The 22,533-nt window shown below is 53.7% G+C and overlaps 5 protein-coding genes across 5 annotated transcripts; 2 read left to right on the top strand and 3 right to left on the bottom strand.

The window, feature by feature from the left end:
- Positions 1–518: 518 nt before the first annotated feature.
- Positions 519–3,853, bottom strand: SMAC4_05345 (uncharacterized protein). The gene is made up of 3 exons (XM_003346402.2): positions 3,374–3,853; positions 3,095–3,296; positions 519–3,005 (listed from the first exon to the last, which is right to left on the bottom strand). The coding sequence occupies exons 1-3, from the start codon at positions 3,400–3,402 to the stop codon at positions 927–929; spliced, it is 2,310 nt and encodes a 769-aa protein (XP_003346450.1). The 5' UTR covers positions 3,403–3,853; the 3' UTR covers positions 519–926.
- Positions 3,854–4,651: 798 nt separating this feature from the next.
- SMAC4_05346 (uncharacterized protein) lies at positions 4,652–4,990 on the bottom strand (the record flags this gene model as incomplete). Its single annotated transcript, XM_003346403.1, has 1 exon — positions 4,652–4,990. The coding sequence occupies one exon, from the start codon at positions 4,988–4,990 to the stop codon at positions 4,652–4,654; it is 339 nt and encodes a 112-aa protein (XP_003346451.1).
- A 121-nt stretch (positions 4,991–5,111) lies between these two features.
- Positions 5,112–11,054, top strand: SMAC4_05347 (uncharacterized protein). Its single transcript, XM_066090273.1, has 2 exons — positions 5,112–9,089; positions 9,150–11,054. The coding sequence occupies exons 1-2, from the start codon at positions 5,785–5,787 to the stop codon at positions 10,432–10,434; spliced, it is 4,590 nt and encodes a 1,529-aa protein (XP_065946851.1). The 5' UTR covers positions 5,112–5,784; the 3' UTR covers positions 10,435–11,054.
- A 5,133-nt stretch (positions 11,055–16,187) lies between these two features.
- Positions 16,188–20,024, top strand: SMAC4_05348 (uncharacterized protein). Its single transcript, XM_003346405.2, has one exon. The coding sequence runs from the start codon at positions 16,636–16,638 to the stop codon at positions 19,057–19,059; it is 2,424 nt and encodes an 807-aa protein (XP_003346453.1). The 5' UTR covers positions 16,188–16,635; the 3' UTR covers positions 19,060–20,024.
- A 47-nt stretch (positions 20,025–20,071) lies between these two features.
- SMAC4_05349 (uncharacterized protein) lies at positions 20,072–22,466 on the bottom strand. Its single transcript, XM_003346406.2, has 2 exons — positions 21,522–22,466; positions 20,072–21,441 (listed from the first exon to the last, which is right to left on the bottom strand). The coding sequence occupies exons 1-2, from the start codon at positions 21,964–21,966 to the stop codon at positions 21,062–21,064; spliced, it is 825 nt and encodes a 274-aa protein (XP_003346454.1). The 5' UTR covers positions 21,967–22,466; the 3' UTR covers positions 20,072–21,061.
- Positions 22,467–22,533: the final 67 nt, after the last annotated feature.

A 22,533-nucleotide genomic window follows, 5' to 3' on the forward strand; every position in this document is an offset into this window, starting at 1 on the left:
CCATTTCTGCCGATAACCGATATTCAAGTCTACAAAATTGGGGGGAGCGTTACATACCCGGATACCTTAACGAGCGGTGTGGGGAAGAAGGAGGGAGGGAGGAATGAAATAGGCCAGTCAGCGAGAAGCGAGAATCTTGCTGGCACGAAACACAACGCAGCGCAGCGTTGGTTTATTTTTTTCTTTTTCTTGTTTTCTGTTTTGTTGATACAGGTTCTTTTTACTACACACATTGCTATTCGTTTATATAATTCTAGCGTATACATTTATTAAACTTTGTTTGACTTTACTTGACATGGATGTCTGCTGTCCTGCCTTGCCTTGCCTTGCCTTGCCTTGCTTGGGCTGGTGTGTTGAACGGTGATGATGCATCGATGACATGAATTCAGGAACATAGGATCGGGAGCGAAACATAAGACACAGGTATCATCCTCCCTATCATTATCATTAGGCATGCATTCAGATCCAGTCACCAAAATGTCCAGTGTCACGAAGGAGGCGCGATATCAAATGATCTGGTAAAATCCATTCCTTTTCATTCCTATAAAATTTTAGAAACGCAGAAAGCGTCCTGGTGGTATGAGAAGTATCCATGCCTGTTCCACGTTTTCCTTTTCATTTTTATACCCTCAAACGCCGTGTTGAGATGGCGGCAACCCCGTCTCATAAAATGCTGATGCTCTGTTGAAAAATCATAAATCCGGTTTTTCCCCTTGTCCCTGTGGTATCGAACGCCGAGTTGAAGTGGCGCTATTTGTTGTGAGGTATCATGATCATTCCTTTCCCATAATTTTGTAACATAAATCCGTGAAGTGAACCCTTTGACCGCCTCTGTCAATGCTAATGCTGTTGAAGAAAAACCCGGAATAATTAAAAGCACGTCACGCATCCCATCATCTGAGATGCGCATTTGTCGAGAAAACTCTTTAAGCCTTGTTGGCATACTTCTCGCGGAAGAACTTGGCGGCCTCAACCATGTGGGAGAGAGCACCCTTGACCTCATCCCACTTGCGGGTCTTGAGACCGCAGTCGGGGTTGATCCAGAGCTGCTCAGGCTTGAGGTAGGCAAGCATCTCCTCGATGCGCTGCTTGAACTCGTCAAGGGTGGGGACACGAGGAGAGTGGATGTCGTAGACACCAGGGCCGATGTGGCGGGGGTACTCCTCGTCAATGAAGACCTTGAGGAGCTTGGCATCGGACTTGGAGTTCTCGATGGAGAGGACATCGGCATCAAGGGCAGCGATGGCATGGAAGAAGTCCTGGAACTCAGAGTAGCAGAAGTGAGAGTGGATCTGAGTGGAGTTCTCGACGCCAGCGGTGGCGAGCTTGAAGGAGTCGACGGCCCACTTGAGGTAAGCCTCACGCTCCTCACCCTTGCGGAGGGGAAGACCCTCACGAAGGGCAGGCTCATCGACCTGGATGACGTAGATGCCGTTCTTCTCAAGGTCGACGACCTCGTCGCGGAGAGCCAGAGCGAGCTGCTGGCACTGGACGGACTGGTGAACGTCGACACGGGGGAAAGACCAGCGGAGGCAGGTAACGGGGCCAGTAAGCATGCCCTTCATGGGCTTCTTGGAGATGGAGGCAGCGTACTTGGACTCCTTGACGGTCATGGGAGCGGGGCGAGAGATATCACCGACAATGATGGGGGGACGGACGCAGCGGGAGCCATAAGACTGGACCCAGGCGTGGGTGGTGAAGACGTAGCCGTTGAGGCGCTCACCGAAGTACTGGACCATGTCGTTACGCTCGGGCTCACCGTGGACGTAGACATCGAGGTCAAGCTCATCCTGGATCTTGACGGCAAGCTCAATCTCCTTCTCAATGAAGCGCTCGTACTCCTCAGCGGAGATCTCACCCTTGGTGAACTTGTTACGCTGGACACGGATCTCGGAGGTCTGGGGGAAAGAGCCAATGGTGGTGGTGGGGAAGAGAGGGAGAGAAAGGTGCTTCTTCTGCTCGGCGTAGCGAGTGTCGAAGGAGGCCTTGCGGTTGTGCTGCTCAGGGGTGACCTGGGCCTGGCGCTCCTTGACAGCGGGGTCGTTGGTGCGCTTGGAGTCAGTGCGGGCCTTGATGGCAGCAGCGTTGGCCTCGAGCTCAGCCTTGACGGCCTCGGGTTCAGTCACAGCCTTGGCAAGGGTAGCGACCTCCTTGACCTTCTCAACGGCGAAAGAGAACCACTCGTAGACATCAGAGGGGAGCTTCTTCTCGCTGGCGAGGGTGTGGGGAGTGTGGAGGAGGGAGCTGGAGGTGGCGACAATGACGCGCTCAGGGCCGAGGGCCTTGACGGCAGTCTGGAGGATCTCGAGCGACTTGGCGAAGTCGTTCTTCCAGATGTTGCGACCATCGACAACACCGGCAGAGAGGATCTGGTTGGGGCCGAGCTGCTTGAGGACGGGCTCAAGCTGCTCGGGGTTGCGGACAAGGTCGACGTGGAGACCGGCAGCGGCAGAGAAAGCGGGGAGGACGTCGAAGTTGTGGACGATGTCACCGAAGTAGGTGGCAACGATGACCTTGGGGACGGCGTCGCCAGCGGCGGCAATGGCCTCATAGGCGGGCTTGAAGGCAGCCTTGACCTCGGGGCGGAGATCGAAGACGAGGACGGGCTCGTCAATCTGAACAGACTCGGCACCAGCGGCCTTGAGCTGCTTCAGGAGCTCGACGTAGACAGGGACAAGCTTGTCGAGGAGGGTGATGGGGTCGACGGAGGAGCCACGGTCAGCCTTGCCAAGAGCAAGGAAGGAGACGGGGCCGACAAGGACGGGGCGGGTCTGGAAACCGGCCTCCTTGGCCTCGAGGAACTCGCGGACGGGCTTGGGGTCCTTGGCGAGGGAGAAGGTCTGGTTGTCCTGGAGAGTGGGCTTGACGTAGTGGTAGTTGGAGTCAAACCACTTGACCATCTCGAGGGCGGGGACATCGACACCACCCTTCTGGTGGCCACGGCCCATGGCGAAGTACTCATCGAGAGGGGAGAGCTTCTGGGAGGTGTAACGCTCGGGGACAGCCTGTAAAAGAGTGGAGACGGTCAGTTGACGTGATCCCAGGAAGTGGAGATGGTGGGGTGGGGCAGTTCTATAGTTGGGGGCCAACTTACATTGAAGAGCTGGATGTGGTCGAGGACGTGGTCGTAGTGGGCGAAGTCGTTGGAGGGGATGATGTCGACGCCGGCATCCTTCTGGATCTGCCAGTGGGCGAGACGGAGCCTCTTACCCTCGGCGAGGAGAGCCTCCTGGGAGATCTTGTCAGCCCAGTAAGCCTCGTTGGCCTTCTTGAGGTCACGAAGGACACCCATGCGGCTGGATAAAGCATGGTCATGTTAGCGATGTCGGTCTAGGTAGACTGAAGCCAATTGGCATGTATGTATGGAACTTACGGGAAACCCAGAACCGATGACTGGACCATTGTGTATGATGTGTGTGTGAATAAACGGATATTAGGGGGGTATAGAAAAGACCTCGCGAATGCTCTTGGGACAAAGAGCAAGAATGCGAGGGGAAAAGGAGAACAGGATGGATGGAGGAATGATGGAAGGAGTTTCTGGAGAAAGGAAGAGGGGGAGGTCCGAGTTTATTTATATGAGGGGACTGGAGGAAGGAAGTGGAGGGGGTTGAGATCTGGAGGCAGGACGGAAGGCCAGAGAGACGAGAGGAAGGAGCCAAGCAAAGTGGGCTGGCTGGATGGAAGGCCAGGGGGTGTTGCGATTGCGGTGAGTCTGAATTTCGGACCTTTGACCGCGCTGGGAGGGGATTGGGGAGATTGGGGAGACTGGGCGTGGGCAGCTGGGAGGCCGTGATCGGTGTGGGGCTTCTTTTCCACCCACGGCGCCCAAGCTCAAGCTCTCCTCGTCTCTCTTTGGCCGGATTCTCACGAACAATGCGATGGACCGGAACAAACTCAACAAAATGCACGCGGGCTGACAGCTGGCAGATCCCAATAAATTGGATGTGATGGACAGTTTTTGGCTTTGTATAAAGTACAAGTAGATTTTTTGATCTGTTATTTTTTATCGGCAGGGTAGCGAGACACGCGATGTGGCATTGACTGGTCTGAATTGCATGTTTTCTGTGCCTCTAGAGGTAGCATCTGCAGCTCTACAGCTCCGACTGCACCCCTCTCTGCACGGGCATGCGAGCGAGCCCAAGGAGGCGGGCGGCGATGCGGTGTTGGTCAGTCTCGCCCGCCAATCCGCCAATTGACCCATTGAGAGACTCCAACATTCTCCGTCTGCCTCCGTACGAAACTCCGTTCTTCGCGCTCAGAAAAGTTACAAACAGGGAAGGAGGGGTGGCCATCCGTTGGTGATTGCGGGCGATTGTGGGCTACTCGAGCTATGGCGGGCCTGCGCGGGCAACATCGCGGGGCTCAAGAAAGGGGGTCCTGGGTCGTACTGGGCAAGGGGTTGCCCACCGTCTCAATCGCCAATGGCGCGCCAAACTCAAGACACTGCCGGTGGGGCGCCTGTTGCCGCAACCCACGAATCTTTCGATGACTTTTGTGAAGCTTCTGATTGTTTGCCAGACAAAAAAGGACAGATTGGACGGTCGGGCATGCCAGCTGCAGTGCTCCGGTTTCTGCCCGTCCCGTCACCACCTCATACAAAAAGCACAGGCCCAATGAAACTGTGGCCGGCGAATCTGGACTTTTACGGTCATCAAAATGACACGCAAACGTTATCCATCGAACCGATGATGTGACCGGCCTGGTCTCCACCGGGCTGGCTGGAGCTGGGGATAAAAGGAGTCATCCTCTGGAGCTCTGGGTCGGAATTCGTGGCGAGGAGGTGTGGTGAGGAGCCCGACTCCGTGCAGAGAGCCAGGACGACCATGCTATTTTGGCCCGTTGACGGAGCGGCGGCGGGAACGCGCGGGGACCTCAAATGCTTGTCTCTGGAAAATTTTGAGGCCGAGCAGCCGATAGTCTGGGGAACTCCATTCGGCCGCACGGGCCAGCCCCGACGTTGCTTTCGGCCGATGGTTTGGGGTCTTGGCATGTGTTGGTTGGCTCAAGCTTCTCTGGGAGCTTTCAGTTTCATGTGGCTCGTGCTCAGGGGAAGGAAGCGAAAGAAGCTGTCACGTGCAGAGAAGCACAGACAAGGTGGTCAATGCACTCCAATCTGCCTGTCTGCACATTGAGAGCCCAAGTTGACTTTGGAACGAGGAAGCTTCGACGTTGCTTCCTTGCCTGCCATGAGCAAATAGTGGAGTAAAATAGAGGCTATCGGGGGCTTTGATTGGATTACATGGACTCCATTTGCTCATTTTCCATGTTATTAGTTCCCGCTTCCAACTGGCTCCAACCAAGGAACAAGCGCTCTGTTCAGTTCAGTTGGTCCAGGAGTGACACCGGTTGACTGATTGCCTGGCTGAAACTTGACAGTACACTGACCCTGACACAGCCTCCCGCGCAACGAACCAACTGCAACAACACCCGACCGCCGCCGCAGTGTTGTTTGTTGTCGTCGTCATCACACGAGCGCTTCCACGGGCGCATCGCATTCCATACTTGCCATTTGCGTCGTTATCTATCTACACCATAATCACTACTCTAATTCAACTCCTGGTCACCACTATTCCGTGACTGCCGACGAGGAGGAGCTTGCTGCCTCTCTCGCCAGTTGCCTCTCCGCTCTCTTTGACCCCCTTTTCCCCTCGTCGTGTATCGGGTGTTGCTGCGTCTATTCCCGGCCAATCCCTAGCGCCTCTCTTCTCCTTCGACACCGATACTCTTAGCCATCGCGGCCACCGAATCGCATCAATTAATACCTACGAGGAGGAATCGCCCGTCATGTACTCGAACTCGAATGCCTTCCTCGGGGGCGCCAACAGCCTCCGTCCCGGCCAGCAGCCGCAACAGCAACAGCAACAATATGGCGCCCCGAGTCCGTTTGGTCAACAAGGCCCGATGCAGCCTCAGGCGACCGGATTCGCGCCCCAGCCCACCGGGTTCGCTCCCCAACCTACCGGCTTTGGTCAACAACCTACCGGCTATGGCCAGCAACAACAGCAGCCGCTCCAGCAGCAGTTCACGGGATACCCGGGGTTGCAGGTCCAGCAGCAACAGCCTCAGCTTCAACAACAGTTTACCGGTTTCCAGCCTCAACCTACTGGCTTCCAGCCTCAAGCGCCCCAGCAGCAGTCGTTCCAGACCGGCATGCCTCCTGTCCCAGCGATTCCCCAGCAGTTCCAGCAGCAGTCGTTCCAGCAGCAGCCGTCGATTCAGCAACCCCAGCCGACTGGATTCCCCTCCGTGCCGATTCAGGCGCCGGCCCAACAGCCTACCCCGACTGCTCAGGGTGGCATCGCCCCTCCTCCTCCCGTAAAGCCCCAGGCTACGGGCTTCTCTGAGATGGCCGCCTCTTTCCAGCCGGCTGGGGGCAAGGGACGGAGGGTCGAGCCGAAGACGACCGCCGTAAAGATCCCCAACATCCGCCTGTCTTTCATCACGGCGCATGATCAGGCCAGGTTCGAGACCCTTTTCAAGTCGGCCGTCGGGGAGGGACAGACTACCATGTCTGGTGAAAAGGCGAGGGATCTCCTCCTGCGCTCCAAGCTTGATGGAGACTCCCTATCTCAGATCTGGACATTGGCAGATACCACAAGGTCCGGACAACTGCACTTCCCCGAGTTTGCCTTGGCCATGTACCTTTGCAATCTCAAGATCACTGGCAAGGCACTTCCTAATGTCCTTCCCGATCATATCAAGAATGAAGTTTCAAGCATGGTGGATATCATTAACTTTAGCATCGCTGAGGACGGGGGCTCTAGCTCTGCTCCGGCAACTAACGCTCCTAGCTTTGCTACTCAGCAGAACACGGCCGCCCCTCCGACTATCCAACAGCCCCAGCCTCAGCCATCGAACTCTGCGATTCTCCAGGCGCAGATGACTGGTTTCCCTGCTCAGCAGACCGGCTTCATGGGTCAGAACCAGGGCCTTCAACCCCAGCAGACTGGATTCCCGGGAATGAACCCTCAGCCGACTGGCTACGCCGGTCCCAGACCTCCTATGCCTCCCATGCCGACCGGATTTGGCTCCAGTCTCTCGCCCAACGCTGGAGGCATGGCTGCTCCTCTCAACTCTCAGCCCACGGGCATGCCTGGACAATGGGGACTTGTCAACACGCCTGCCACCGGATTGCCACTCATTGATGCGCTCCAGGCTCGCATGATGCCTCAACTGGGACGTGAACAGCAGAATTACACCACGGCTGGACTTCAAGGTAATGCCGTTATTCCCTGGGCCATCACCAAGGACGAGAAGACGAGGTACGATGCCCTGTTCCGGGCTTGGGATGGTCTGAACAAGGGTTTCATTGCAGGTGATGCTGCTATTGAGATCTTTGGCCAGAGTGGCTTGGACAAGCCTGACCTTGAGCGTATTTGGACCCTGGCCGATAATGGAAACAAGGGTCGTCTGGATTTGGACGAATTTGCGGTTGCTATGCATCTTATCTACCGCAAACTCAATGGCTACCCTATCCCTAACCAGCTTCCTCCTGAGCTTGTTCCTCCCTCTGCTAGAAACCTCAGCGCGTCCATTGGTATGGTCAAAAACATGCTTCACCAGGAATCTGAGTTCCGCAAGAACACCGGAGCCTCCTTGCTCCCCCAGAAGACCGGCGTCAGCTATCTCAAAGGCCACTCCTTCAAGAACACTGGGGCCAACCGTAAGGATGCTACCGTGTTCAAGAACAATGATGAGGAAGTGGGCTATCGCTCCAGCGCGCGTCGTCGCATGGGCGCATCTCCTCGGCCCGAATCTCCGGCCTCTACTAACTCCAGCGAGGAACTAACCATTGAGCAACTTCGCAAGAAGATCAAGGAGAAGCAGGTTCTTCTTGATGCTATGGACTTCAAGGATGAGAAGAACATGGAGGAAGACGATATCCTTGACAGACGCGACCGCCGCGAGGCCGACGAACTCTACCGCCGTATCCGGAGAATCCAGGAGGACATTGACAACCATCCAGATGCTCAGTTGATCAGTGCCGACTCTGACGCCGAGAGACGCGCCCTCAAGCGCCAGTTGCAGCAGCTTACCGACAGGATTCCAGAGCTGGCATCTCAGGTTCGCAAGACCGAGAAGGCCATTGCCGATGCCAGGCTTGAACTCTTCCGCCTCAGGGATGCCAAGGCCCACCCCAACAGCGCCGCTGCGATTGTTGGTACTGGCCCGGGCGGTATGGTCACCGAGTCCGATAGAATTAAGGCCCGTGCAAAGGCTATGATGCAGCAGCGTACAGCTGCCTTGATGGGCAAGAAGATCGATATCGGTGATGATGACGCCGATGCCCCTAAGCGCTTGGAAGAGGAGAACATCAAGATCAAGACCGAAAAGGAGAACAACGAGCGCATGGTCAGAGATGTTGAAGATAGCGTCCGCGAATTCGCAAAGGGTATCGAGGATAATCTTCAGGAGGGTGCTCGGGATTCCACCTCTGAACACGAAAAGCGTCGCTGGGAGGATGCTCTTGGCGTGGAGGACGAGGTCAGAGACTTCATCTTCGATCTTCAACGGGAGAGCCGGGCCGCTCGTATTAGGTCTCAGGACCGTCAGGGCGGCCGTAGGGCCACTCAGGAACCTGTCAAGGCTGAGGCTCCCGTCTCTGCCCACGTCGAAACCGCTTCCCCGTCGATTTCGCGGACATCTACCCCGGCCTCCACTGCTGGCGGCGGTTCTTACTCTTCCTACAAGACGCCAGAAGAGCGTGCTGCCTTCATCAAGCAGCAAGCTGAGCAGCGCATGGCCGAGCGCCTTGCTGCTCTCGGACTCAAGGCTCCTGGTAAGCCGGGTGAGACTGCCGCTCAGCGAGCTGAGCGCGAAAAGGCCGAGCGAGCTGAGAAGCGGCGTCAGGCCGAAGAGGAAGATGCTCGTCGTGAGGCCGAAAGACAAGCAAAACTTGCTGAAGAGCAAGGCGGGCCTGCGCGCGTTGCATCTCCTAAGGCCGATTCTCGCAAGCCCCCTCCGCCCCCGACCAGAAAGGCTGGCAAGACTGAGGACAGACGCGACGAAGAGGCTGTCTCTAAGAAGACGGAGGAAGAACGCCTGGAACGTGAGCGCGAGGAGCAGGAGCGCGAAACTCATGAGCTTGAGTAAGTTGTTCTCTACGTTTACACATTTGCATTTGCGCCGTGACTAACAATACATTACAGGGAGAGCGCCAAGGTCCAAGAAGACGAACTTGCCAAGGAACGTGCGGAAGCTGATGCTCGTCTTAAGGCCCTGGAGGAGCAAGTCCGTCTGGGCAAGCTCAAGAAGGAGGAGGAGAAGCGTAAGAAGAAGGCTGCTATGGCTGAGGCCAAGGAGAAGGAGGCCCAGCTGGCTGCTCGTCGTGCCGAAATTGAGGCTGCTCGCAAGCGTGAAGAGGAGCTCCGCAAGCAACTCGAAGCGATTAACGATGAGGACAGCTCCTCTTCCGACGACGAGGGCCCGGAGCAAATCACTCCTCAGGCGTCTACCCCTACTGTCGGCGGTAGTCAAGTCGGCACTCGCGAGGAGGCCAACTCTCCCCCTCCTCCCGCGCCGGCGTATGTGGCTTCGCCTCCCCCAGTAGCCTCGCCTCCTCAAATCGTTACGTCTAGCCCCAACGCCGAGAGAGAAAGTCGCAACCCGTACTTCAGAATGATGTCCCAATCCTCTGAAGCCTCCACTCCTTCGGTTGCCCCACCAGTCGCATCGCCTCCGCCGGCCGATGTCTCGACCAACCCGTTCCACCGCATGACGCAGGCAGCCGCCGCGCCAGCTGCTGCTGTGAGCAGCGCTGTTAGCGGTGCTGTCAGCGGTATTAGCGATGCTATTAGTGGTGTTTTGCCTTCCAGGCGTCGTCCCAACGATGATGATGATGATGACTGGGGCTCGGACAAGGACTCGGACGATGATGAATCCGATGACGAGGGCAGGCCGGGCGGCAACAGCGCCGCTGCGCTTGCCTCCATTCTCTTCGGCACCATGGCACCTCCACGTCCCCTGTCCGCCACCGGTGACAAGTCTACTGCAGGCTCTCCTCCGGTTGTGAGCTCTCCCAGCTCGCCTCCTCCTGCTCCTGCTCCTCCTGCTCCTGTTCCTCCTGCTCCTGCTCCTCCCGCTCCTCCTGCCCCAGTGGAGCCGTCTGCGGGCTCTCCTCCTCCTCCACCACCCCCTCCCCCGGGTCCTCCTCCTGTTCCCAGCGGTGGTGCTCCCCCACCGCCGCCTCCTCCTCCTCCTATGCCTGAGTCTGGAGCTCCTGCTGCTCCTCCCCCGCCTCCTCCTCCCGCTCCCGCTCCCGCTCCTGGCGCTGCTCCTCCCCCGCCGCCTCCTCCTCCTGGCGGTGCTCCTGTTCCCTCTCTTCCTCCTGCAAGAGCTGGTCTCCTTGGCGAGATCCAAGCCGGCAAAGCTCTCAGGAAGACGCAGACGAAGGACAAGAGCACAGCTGCTGTCGCCGGTCGGGTGCTCGACTAAGGCTAAGCGATGTCTACAAGTTTGGTCACTAAGCCTGTCTGGGATAAGTGGCGTATGTGGCAATGTAGGAATAAGGGGTTCATGCGGCTCGGATGCGCAGCGGTGGTTGTACAGTGGCACTAGCTTGCTGTTGTGCCAGGTCAGGTTCAGGTAGAAAGGATGTAGGAAGAAGAAGACAAATATGGATGGAGGTGGTTGGGGATGCACGTATGGTGTGTGGTTACGCAGAAAGCGTTGTTTGAAACAGGATATTGGATGGATGGAAGTGAGAGAGCAAGTTAAGGGAGACTGAGAGACTGAATGGAACCTGGGTGGTTGGGGAGACACAAGAACAAGATCGAGAACATCGAATGGCGAACACACGCACACGCACATACAGACACTAGTGGGCACAAGGCACGAAAAGAGTTTTGTGCCTTATCAACATCTACCTCTACCTACCTACCTACTTACTTTAGGACATTGGACTTTTCTCAAGTTTTAATCTCTCTATGTTTAGTTATCAAGACGCTTTCACACTTTGGTGTATAGTGTCTGTGGGTGGAGGAGCCTAAACCCCATTTCTTTCTTTCTTTCTTACTTTTGCAGAGTAGTTAAAATAAGAGTGTATTTGATCATGAGTGTACTTGATCATACTTTTTCGACCCCGATGAAATTTTGACAGCAAGGTAAACGATGCAGAGAACTTAAGAGAAGTAGGTAGTAGGCGAGGTAGGATAGACCATCTCATGATGGATTAAAGGATTTTCTTTGGTTCAGATGTGGAGCTCCTATCCCTTGAGGTTTCAATCACTCGGCCATCCTCCACGCACGCAAGAACGGCGAACGCGAAATCACCAAACATGTTCATCTCATCTACCACCACACTAGTTCTACGCTGCTTCCAACATCATAAGCTCTTGCCGTAGATCTGATTAGTACATACGACCATACCCACTGGAAAACTCGGGATCCCGTCCGCTCTCCCATAGATAAGCCAGTGAGGGCCTGACTAGTAGTTGGGTCGGTGACGACCAGCGAATCCCAGGTGTTGTATGTTTTTTTCCTCCTATCGGTACTTGAATTATTTGATCAATTTCTTCTCACAGCATCTTTTTTGTATATTTTTGTTCTTGCTTACGAGGTGTGTTGGGGATATTTCCTTGTCTGTTTTTGGATGGAGATATCAAAGTGAGTGAGCTGAGGTCACAGGGATGATGTGGATGAATATGCATGGAGTGGATTTCAATCCCATCCCAAGCAGTTGGGATCTCAAAATGAACTGAACTGTGCCCCTTTCATTGTTCCCTGAATTTACAAATGGTCCTAGTGTAGTCTAGAAGCTGATTGATAACTCCCGTCGGCATATCTGGGAAGTGCAGGATCACTCTACCTTAGTTTGAGTTCGTATTGTGCTGTGCGTTCACTGCATATGGCTTTGGATAGAAGCTTTTTGAATTTCACCTTTTTTTCTGGTGGCTTGCGGATGTATTCTCGGTTTGTTTAGTTGCAGCGCTTCGCATATCGACATCAACACCATGTATGTTTAGACAAGTCGCCGGAAGTTCGCCGTCAGCCCCGGCCCCGGCCCCGGTGCTATGCCCCCTGGATCCATTACCTATCTCTCTTTCCAGCTACCTATCTCTATACTCGCATCCAGATATCCACTCCAGCTTAAAGAGAAATGTCCAGGATTGCTGGACGACTATCTTCATGTATGCATTTCCAATTTATAGGGACTCGTCAGGGCTGGAAATACCCAATCTGACCCCAGGAGGCACATTTACCCAGCGCAAAGAGGGGATATTCACATGTACATACCTTCAGGGAATTCCGACTCGCAACTGGACTTGGACATGCTATAGTCTCGCAGGACATACCCTCTTCGGCCGGATACTGTCTAGTGTACACGGCGCAACATATTATGGGTTACTGGAGGAGAGGAAAGGGAGATGGCTCTTGCATATAATGCTGATGCTTGGTACATCCAGTAACAGCGAGAAGATGATCGCAAGCCAAAGTTGAACATCGAAGTGGCTGCATAAAGATGAACGTTGGTGGAGGGCACGTCGGTGCGGTACGGAGAGTACGGACTGAGGCGGCGCGGATTATCGAACCGTTGAACGAATAGGCTTTGGACGAGATGATAGAGGAAGGGGGCGATGGATAGGTAGACTGTTCTGTTGGTGAGAGTGGCTGTTAGGTTGGAGATGTACTCCGGTATTCTTAGGATCTCCTTCTTTTGGAGTTTTTATGATAGGTTTGTACACGTTGGTTGACTGGATGTGAGTTTTGCTGAGGGTAGCAAGAGTGTGCTGCAAAGTGATTGGGTCTTGCGACTATTGGTGAGCCCGTGAAGTAAAAGTGTAAGTGGACGAAGTTGGTTTGGCTTTTCTGACTGATGTACTCGCGCAGATGCGCAGATGCGTCAGGTCGGCCCAAGCGCGGTTGCATATGCCGTTGTGCTGTTGTGCGTGTGTGTGAGTGGGGAGCATTCACGTTTCAAAGGACTCGACTGGGACTCGACTCTCGAGAGTTTAACTCTCAACCCGAATTCTGACCGTTTGTCGACCTTTGTGGTATACCTGCTATTAGATATCATGTAGTTCTTGGCTTGGATAGACAAGTCGAGTTCGAGGTTCCACGGTGGGAAACGGTGCGATGCTTGCATCTTTCTTGGGCCTTTCTTGGGGTCGAACGGCGAGCTACACCATGGTAGGTGGTAGGTGTTGTAGCCATCGGCCATCTATCTATGTAAGATGTGAACATCGCAGACTTGCTCTGTGAGCTTATAAAATCCTTCATCGGTTTCACTTTGGTCCTCTTTGGCGACGGTCAGATGGGAAGCTCTTCTCCGAGCCCTTGGAATTTCGTACATATAGTGGTTGCATATGTACCCCGTGTCATTCACACCCATGTTACATACCGGTACCTAAGCTCACTAAAGCACCTTGGCTGCTCTCGGTGTGCATTAGGTGGTGGAGGCGGTGGATATATTTCTTGCATGCCCAGGGTGGATATGGGCATCGCGACCTCGACTCCCGATTTTGTGTGCTGCTGTTGAACTTACTTTGCAAGTAGACTTGAGGAGGAATTGGATGACAATCTAGAAAGTGGCGACATTCCCGGCTAGTTAAGCTAGGTAGTATAGAAGCGGCGCATACCGGTCTATATCGGCTGTGAAGAGGGAGTTGACGGCTATACAGTGTCAGCACGGGCGCAAACGTTTAAGAGGTTGCAGCTGAAAGATGGAGCTAGAATCTACACAGTATGCATATAGACATGGTGTAGTCATGGAGAGTGCATCGCGGCATCACCGGTCTGTCATGTAGACGATCAAGGCCAGTGCGGATGCAGAAGCGCGCTCAAGTCCTGGACTAGAGATGCGTAACGCAAGTCATCTCAAGTGTCCAAGTGAGGAAGTGTGCGGGGAGAAACCAAAGGGATGGAAGTGCAAGACACATTGTCTCGTCCGTTGCCCCGATCGGACCGAGTGACGAGCCGGAAGATGGCGGCGACAGCGGATCAAAAATAGGGGACTTGGTAGATAGCCACCGTCTTCTGTGTGCCCAGACGAATATGCACAGGCAGTGACGGTCAAGACCAATGATGTCACCTAATATCCGGGACATCACGGCATCATTTGGGCGGTGACTGCTTGAGGTTATGGACAGAAGGCGTTCCCATCACTCGGGCCTCCCTTGGATTCTCATTCCACTTGGCAGGTACCGGTATGCCAAGTCTGGTGTTGACGGCACTGGAACGGGCTGGATGGCAGAGCCTCCTGATCATCATGGCATTCCAGTTGCGACCAGCCGTGATAATTTCGTCTAAGCGATGGCGTGCGGACTCTAAAGAGCAATGTCGATTCCGTTTGTCAAGAGAGAGAGAAAGTGGTGTTGAAAGTCGAACGGTAGCACTGACGTCGCGTAAGTCCCCGCACTTGGGCTTCGTTCATTGGTCTCTGATTGGTCAATGTTAGAGTGCATCACGAAATAGACGCGCAACTTCGCGCCAAGACCAGTTTAATTGAAGCTCTCCTCAGACGTGCCGGTGCGCGTTTCAGTTCGACACTTCGGAGAGGGAGATAGCGCCGGTGTCTTCCGGGCCTGGTCTGATGTCTTCAAACGGACCTGAAGAAGTCTGAACGGTCCATGATTCCCAACTAGTTATCAAACGTGCTGCTTGACTCCAAAGGTCGGACGTTGACGCTGCGGCACGTTTGGTGTAGCCGTTATCGATGGTTATTCGGTTCCGTGCGCATCTAGGTGCCCGGCGTCGGTCGAGTCTCCGTGAGATATGAAAAATGAAATCTGGCGGATCTCGGAGGGGCAAGGCGGGGATGGTAAAGACATTGAAGATGCCACTGGAAGTAAATTCGTGGTTGAAGCCTCGGGCAAAAGATAGGTCGGTACATTCCTGCAAGAACAATGGACTCTTGTGAATTCAATGTTGAAGGCATGACCGGAAGTACCCGATTGACTAGCGGACGTGCTCAATCAAGCCTGCCTGGCAGGTGCAGTACATGCCTGTCAACTCCGACAAAATGCCTGCGCGTGCTGCTAGACTCCTGCACCAAAGAAAGGGAATAAAGACAACGGCAGGCTCATCGTTGCATAACGTCCCCGCCATCAATCATGGATCTATCATCCTTGTCTGATAGCCCAATCCGTGCAAGACATGTCTTTGACGACATCTAACAAGAAGAGGGTCACCATGAACCATGAGGTCTGTCAATCCCGTTCTCTCAAGTGTCGTCCACTTACACTCGGCTCAGCTGGCTTAGAGAACCATAGAGGTACCCTTGCATCTTGGGACGGAGAGGATTAAGAGGTTGCGTCTTATAAAACACAAGAGTGACGGACGGGACTGGTTGAAAGTCGAAAGGCAGGAAGGAGCCTTCTTTACCATTCAGGAATTACTGTGGTAAGGCCCATCAAGGCCCACCACTTTAACCCCCTGTCCGCGGCCGTCCCCCAGAGTCCAATCATGTGTCATCGTCCCCCTCCCTGCCTGGGCCGGCCTCCACTTGGCTGCGTTCTTGGAACAGCGGGTGTGAGCTGGCAGTCATCACTTCCTCTGGGGTGCTCTCTTGCCTGTCGCAACCTTGGAACCGTCATTTTCACCAGATCTCCATTTTACCCTTTCTCGACGTCTCTCAAGGTGGGACATCTTTTATGTCTACACTCCCCCTCATCATTTCCAAACCACTTACACCACGGTCAACTTGGGGCCATGAGTTCTTTATCAATACAACGAGCATTTTTATGAACCATCTTTGTATCCAGCTGGAATCCCTTCAGTTCTCTCGCCTAGCATCTTCATGTCCACTACCGTATCTGAAAGAAAGAAAGAAAAAAACCCGTTCCTTGGAGGCGACCTTCGACTTGTGCCTGTTCTTCCCGCAACGACGATCCATGCGATAACCGTTTTACCTGAATCTTCTTCCACTGTCACCCCCTCCCACCCGTCCCTTGCCAGCCAGGCCCAGACACCCAGAACGACATCTTGGAACCCAAAAAAGTGCCAGTCGCTGCCAGTGCGAGTGCCAGTGATCCAGCCAGTCCCGTCACTGCCCACTTGCGCCCACACTTGCTCTTTCACAGCCCAGCCAGCCCGTCTGGCCAGTCATCTTGTACCTCCTCCTCCCTCCCAGTCCCGTCCTTCTCCCATCTGCTCGCTTGGACTGGCCCATTCTCATCATTTTACGGCACTTTATTACCCGCCAACCCAAAGACGGCTTCAGCCCAGTGCTTCTTGTTCCACTTCCTTTCCACTTTCCTACATCTAACTCCACGGACTAGCTTCCTTCTACATCTATCCGGATCATCAACGGCCACGGACGGTCTCTTGGCTTTTTACACCCCTACGACATCGACATAGGCCACCTCACAAACCGACACTCGTTCATATCTCCGGCCTGGTCAACAACCGCAAATCATCTTGACGACCACCTCATTCGCCAACCAATATTCAATCGCAACATACCGGCCCCAAGAACCACACGATTCGACTTCACCCCCGGTCCAGTTTCGAATTTCTCAGGGCCGCTGCCTCGAAAAACCAGGCTGCGCATGTCAGCAACATCACCATCACCAAAACATCAGTGTCCGCTGTGACGGAACAGTAAGCACCGACTCGTTGTTTGCTACCTGTTCCTGAACCGGCCTCAATCCCTGGACTCTTTCTCCCGTTCCGGAATACCTCACACCCACAGCCGCTATGATGGCAAAGCAAGTGCGCTATGGGGCGGCCGAGCCACTTCAAATATACCGGGACGATTTCTATGACCAGACAACACCCGTCATCAGCCAGGCTCCGATGCCTCTCGCAGCAAAACCACCTCGCCGCCCTCTTCAGCCTGCCAACAGCAACACCGTCATGCTTAAACCACCAAGTGCCATGGCGCCTCTGCAGAAGTCACCCTTGAAGCCGACAAACGCACGGATATCTGATTCTTCCTCTGCCCCGACAAAACCCCCTCAAGGTCAGAAGAAGCTCAACAATGTTCAGATGCCCCCACCTGGTGCTTTGGCTCCGTCAACAGATTCTCTGCAGAAGAAACCTCCCACGTCTAGGTTCAAGGCGGTTGCTCAAAAGCCCCCAGCGCAGGATCTCACCAACCTTCAGTTTGTAGACCAGAGCCCGCAAACGATCATCTTCCCAGCGCCGACCCAGTTTAACCTACCTCTCGAGAACTGTTACCAGAAATCTTCCGGAAAACGAGTCTTGACTGATTCACCAACATCCGATAAGGAATCAAGACCGGCGAAGAAACAGAATACTGGCGAGCCTATACCGATCCCAGAACCCGGCTCGTTTCCTCCGATAATAGACGATGGAACAAAACCTCATCACAGTTATGCTACGCTTATCGGGATGGCCATTCTACGCTCACCACAACGGCGCCTCACGCTATCTCAGATATACAAGTGGATCGCCGAGACTTTCTCGTTTTACCAACTCTCAGATTCCGGGTGGCAGAACAGCATTCGACACAATCTCAGTCTAAACAAGCATTTCATCAAGCAGGAACGACCAAAGGACGACCCGGGCAAGGGAAACTACTGGGCCATCGAACCGGGCGCTGAGCAGTTCTTTATGAAGGAGAAACCATCGAGGAAAGCGCCACCTTCGGCCGAGAACCTCCCAGTGATGTCAACACGCCTTGAGCCTTCTCAGCCACTCGGAGTTCAACCACAAGCACCCAAATCTCAGTCATCCAAACCTCAACCACAGCTACTTCAGGCACCACCACCACCACCACCACCACCACCACTACCTCAGCCACCTCAGGCGTCCCTGCCAGAAGAACCTGTCATACCGCCGCAGCTACCCACGGCACAAGCTCAACTGGCCCCTCACCCGTCGTCATCACAGGCCACATTGATGCCTCTTCTTCCAGAGCTATCATCAGACGCCACGATTGCCGCATCCGAGATCGGGTCGGTAGATGATGTCACATATCGCGTATTTGAGAATGCAGTTCCGAATGAATCTAATATATACTCGCCTTTTCCTGCAGTTGTACACTCGTCGCCGCCAGTTCCCAAGCATGTAGAAGCCCGGCATAGCACAACACCACCCCAACCAAAGACAAAAGGACGTCGCAAGAGATGGACCACCTCGATGGACGATAGTGGGTATATTTCATCGCTTGATTCCTCAATCTTGCGCCCTAGTCAGCATTCCAACGTGCTTAACTCTGCAGATCGTTCGCACGTCAGCACAGGCCGGGCGGAAGAGGAGATCGCTCGCCTTCGAACATCATCATACGATAGCCCATCAAAGGGCCGCCCGTACGGCTATGCTCCCCCCTCATCTTCTCCGCTACGTCAAGCTCTGGCCAACCAGTCTGGGCAGATGCTTCCGCCTTTAACACCGGCAATGAAACTAAAGGCACCACCTATGCCTCCACCATCGGTATCCCCGACTACCAATCTTCGCTTACACCGCGAAAGCGTCCAGTCCATGGTTGACGCTACTTATCAACGTGTAGCCGCCTTGCTACCCGAAGATGACTCCCTTCTACAACTTACACCCAACCCCAATTTCACACTTGATGACATGCTGTTCGGGTTCGAGCGCGGGACAGATAACGTCACTTCTGAGATCGACATCTTCCAGGACAGCCCCTTTGGGTACTACAACTTCGGAGTCTCGCCCACCATCAATCAATATAACGGTTCCCCGATCAAACAGTCAGCTAGACGGCAGCGGCCTGAAAGGTCGCAATCGACCGGTGCGCTTACCGAGATGACAAACTTCTCTCGCGGAAACGGTAACGACGCGGCTTCCTTTCTCAAAGTGCCTTCTCAGCCAGTTGACCTGAACACCGGCACTCCGAGCAAGGTGTTTGAAGGCATGCCCTCCTCACCAAGCAAGGTATTCCTGGAGTCTCCATGCAAGATCAATCCTATGAGCAATGGTAACCTTGAGAACCTGGAGCCGTGGATGATGATGAACGATCTTTGCGGTCCCGACTTCCTAGAAGATAACGAGTTTTCCGGAATCGACATGCTTGCAGGGTTCGAAAAGATTGGCTCGACTCCTGCCAATGTCTCGCGGCCCGTTAACAACGCCCCTACGATAGCAGGTCCTCCTCCAAGACAGTCCTACAGTCGCTGCTACAGCAACATCTTCTAGGTCGCATATTATTATTTGCTCTTTTGCTGGATATCAGCCTTGAATAGCGCCGAGTTGGGGTTTGCACGGCATAATGACCATGCCTACCCGGGCCACACATACATTCCCATATGACTAATGGGCTTGAATCACCAAAAACATCAAGCTCTACTACATTTGTCTCATGATAATGAACAACATTTCGTCGCCGTCGATTCCGGTGGCCACCAGAGGACATTGCATAAACGGCGTTTGCTTTCCACTCACACAAGAGTTCCGTGTCTTTTCCCACCCTTTCATCTGCCTTTCGAAATTCCTTCCGCCTTATCATAGCCAGGACCCTGCAAAGGGATATTGAATGTTCTGCCCTTCGTTATGGCAGTTGGTACCAGTTTTCTGTTGATCTTTCTGTTTTCTTCTCCGGATACGTACCTATTTCCTTTGCCCAAGGTCCTTTAGCAAAGCCTTTTCCCTTTTCTTTTCTTTTCTTTTCTTTTCTTTTCTTAGGTCGGTCTCTTTGCTTTTATGGTCGGTTTCGCTGGGATGGGTTATGGCCTTCTTGGCCGGGTTTGGGAATGAAGTCGGGGAACAGGTTAACGGCATGAAAGAATTTGATGTGTTCTTCAACAACCGTCTCGGATTTTTCCCTCCGCGGTATGGATGGTTAGGATTTCTATGGATTTGGGAATTCAAGGATGGGAAATGGATACAAAGAAAGGGACTTGGTTGTTTCCCCGGTCAGGGAAAGGGATAGTTTTGAGCCCAGTCGGTTGAGGCTGGTTCACGTGCATAGCAAAAGCGATACGGCATGGCTTGATTGTTTCCAGTATGTTTTCTGTCTTTGAGGGTTCGGTCGGATATTAGCGTCGTCAGAGGGCATTGGTGACGCTGGACAGTGGCACAAAATCTGATTTTCCCATCTTCTTTTGCTTTTTTTGTTTCAGGGCCAGATCTACGGCGACCGTGGTAGCTCAGCATACCGAAATAAATAAACCAGGCATGAGTTACTATACTGCCTTTATGTGTTAATCCTCTTTATAGTGTCACGCTCAAATACTCTGCTTCAAAACTCCCACGTAGATACTTGCTTGTATGGTTCAATAGTGTCCTCCCTGTGTGTATTATCATTACCTCTTATGGTACCCTATTCAATGGTGCCACAATAACATTTCGTGTATGTTAATTGTCCCATTCCGAAAGCTCTCTCTCTTTATCTCAAAGCAGAGAACAGGTAAGAAAAATAAGATAAAGAATAAACAATCGAAAATCTGACGGGATTGGGGTTTGAAATGAATAATTCCTTACGTCCAAGCGTATGCTGTACCCAAAATAATAAGAGTAACTCGAAATATCTATGGTTTCGGTTCGTTTAGTCCTGCTTCTGAAGTCCCGTTTAACCTTCTCTCCCCATTTTGTAAGTAATCCCATAACGCCCTTAATCCATGCATGCTTTGTTGTTGTTGATGATATGATGATGATGGTGATGATGCTGTTGGCATCTTTCTTCGCTTCCTTTCTCCAAATATCCCCAAACCCGATGAAAACCCGCAAAATAATTATAGTATAGTGAGCGAATGAGGTCTGAATTGTTGAATACCCCCGGACTCCCAAGACCTTATTGAAAGCTGAACCTGCACTTGTGTGATTTTGGTGTCCTGCGCAGAAACTGGAAAGCCTCGCTCGTTCATTCCCCTTCATACTCCCTCCCTGCTTTCAAGGTCTCTTCTTTCCATGCCTCCTTGATCGCCTCGTCCCTCTTCCTCTTGAACGATTCCCGCCACTTCATCTCTCTTTTCCACGTCTCATCCCACTTCCTCGCAGCCTTCTCTGCTTTCTTCCTCTCCTCCTGTTCCTGAAATTGCTTCCCCCCGTCCTTCAGAAGTTGCTGGTAATCTTCATCCCACCTGTCAATCGTCCTGGCGCACATCTCATCCAGCTTGACAGCCGCATCGCGCACCGACATGCCCATGCTTGCAATGACACTCCCTGCCGAGTTGATGATCCGAGGTGGGCTAGTATCCTTCTAGTAGATACCCATCCTGGTGGCCCACGATCCAACGACTGCCGCTGCCGCACCGCCCGCGGCACCTGCTAGCCCGCCTGCTCCTCGCCCGCTTCCGCCGCTAGTTCCACTACTGCCACCGGCGCCGTTCCCGGAGCTTCCATAATCGCTTCGTGCCGCTTCCTTGCTACTGGCGCTTTGAAGATGTTGCTGGGAGGTGGCGTGGAGGCCGCCGCCGCCGCCGCCGTGGTGTGGGTTGACGTTGATCTGGTAGGTGAACGGGTTGGAATCGTTGGTGGTGATGGGCGGGATGTGGTCCTTGTGGGTGTTGGCGATGGTGATGCATTTGAAGACGGTGGATTGGAGGGTGGATTCCATTGCGTTGCGGACTTTGTGTCGTTCTTTGAAAGAAAAACAAAAATGTTAGCTATCGTAGTTGTCAACTGGTAAGGATGACGGAACAATAAAAAAACAAACATACCTGACTCAGTCCTCGGCTCAGCAACCGTCACCTTAACCGTCCAGTTCTCCCAGCAAACCTCGTCGTCACCCCTTCCCATCCCATACCATGTCTTCCTCCGCTTTTTCTCAAAGAACTGCACCGTTATCTGCCCGCGCCCTCCACCGCCGCCTCCGCTATAACTGGCTCCCGGGCCACCGCCATAGTGATGTTGTGACGACGAAGACTGGTTGCGGTCGACCTCGAGCTGGCGCACGAGCGTGGCGACCCGCTGGTCGATGAGCGTCTCGATCTCGGCGTCGGGGATGTAGGCCAGCTCGAGGCCGCACACGTCGCGCGTCTTGGGCTCGTGGGAGACGAAGTAGCGCAGGAAGAAGATGGTGTGGAGGATGCCGCGGACGACGTCGCGCACGGAAGCCGGGTCGGCAAAGGCTTCAAGGGTGAACTCGGGCGCGACTTTCTCCATGGTTTGTGCGGTTTGCGGGTATCGGTATCGATACAGATGGTGATTATTTGGTTGGTTGGTTGGTTGGTATGGAATGGTCTGGTCTCTCGCTGGATGCTGACTGACTGGGATGACGGCGGTTCGTCCCTTTCGCGGCGGCTGAGGTTTTTGGTGGAGGGAAGTCCGGCGGTTCGTCGTTCTACTCGTTCTTCTTCCCCTTTCCGGTTTCTGACTTCAGGTCATGCGATTACGGCAGGCGACCGTCGGCGACCAGTGATAAGCGGTGGCAGGATTGTATGGATGGTTTGGAGGGGTAAATTGATTATCGATTAAAAGGTACCGGACGGCGGGCGGAAAGATACAAATGCGCAACAATGGATGGGACAAAATGAGGGGCAACAAGCATCAAACAAAACGCAGTCACCCGCAACGAACAGTTCTCTGCACTCCTCTGCAAGTCTTGTGTGCAGTGATCTCCCTGACGCGGCTTCGGGGCGGCTGGCTGGGCGGTCAAAGAGCGGTTGTTAAGGACAAGGGCGGTTTTTGGCGGATTGGTGGTGGTGTGACGTTGTGCCCTTTCTGGGGTCC

This window comes from Sordaria macrospora, chromosome 4 (assembly GCF_033870435.1).
Source record: "Sordaria macrospora chromosome 4, complete sequence".
NCBI lineage: Eukaryota > Fungi > Ascomycota > Sordariomycetes > Sordariales > Sordariaceae > Sordaria > Sordaria macrospora.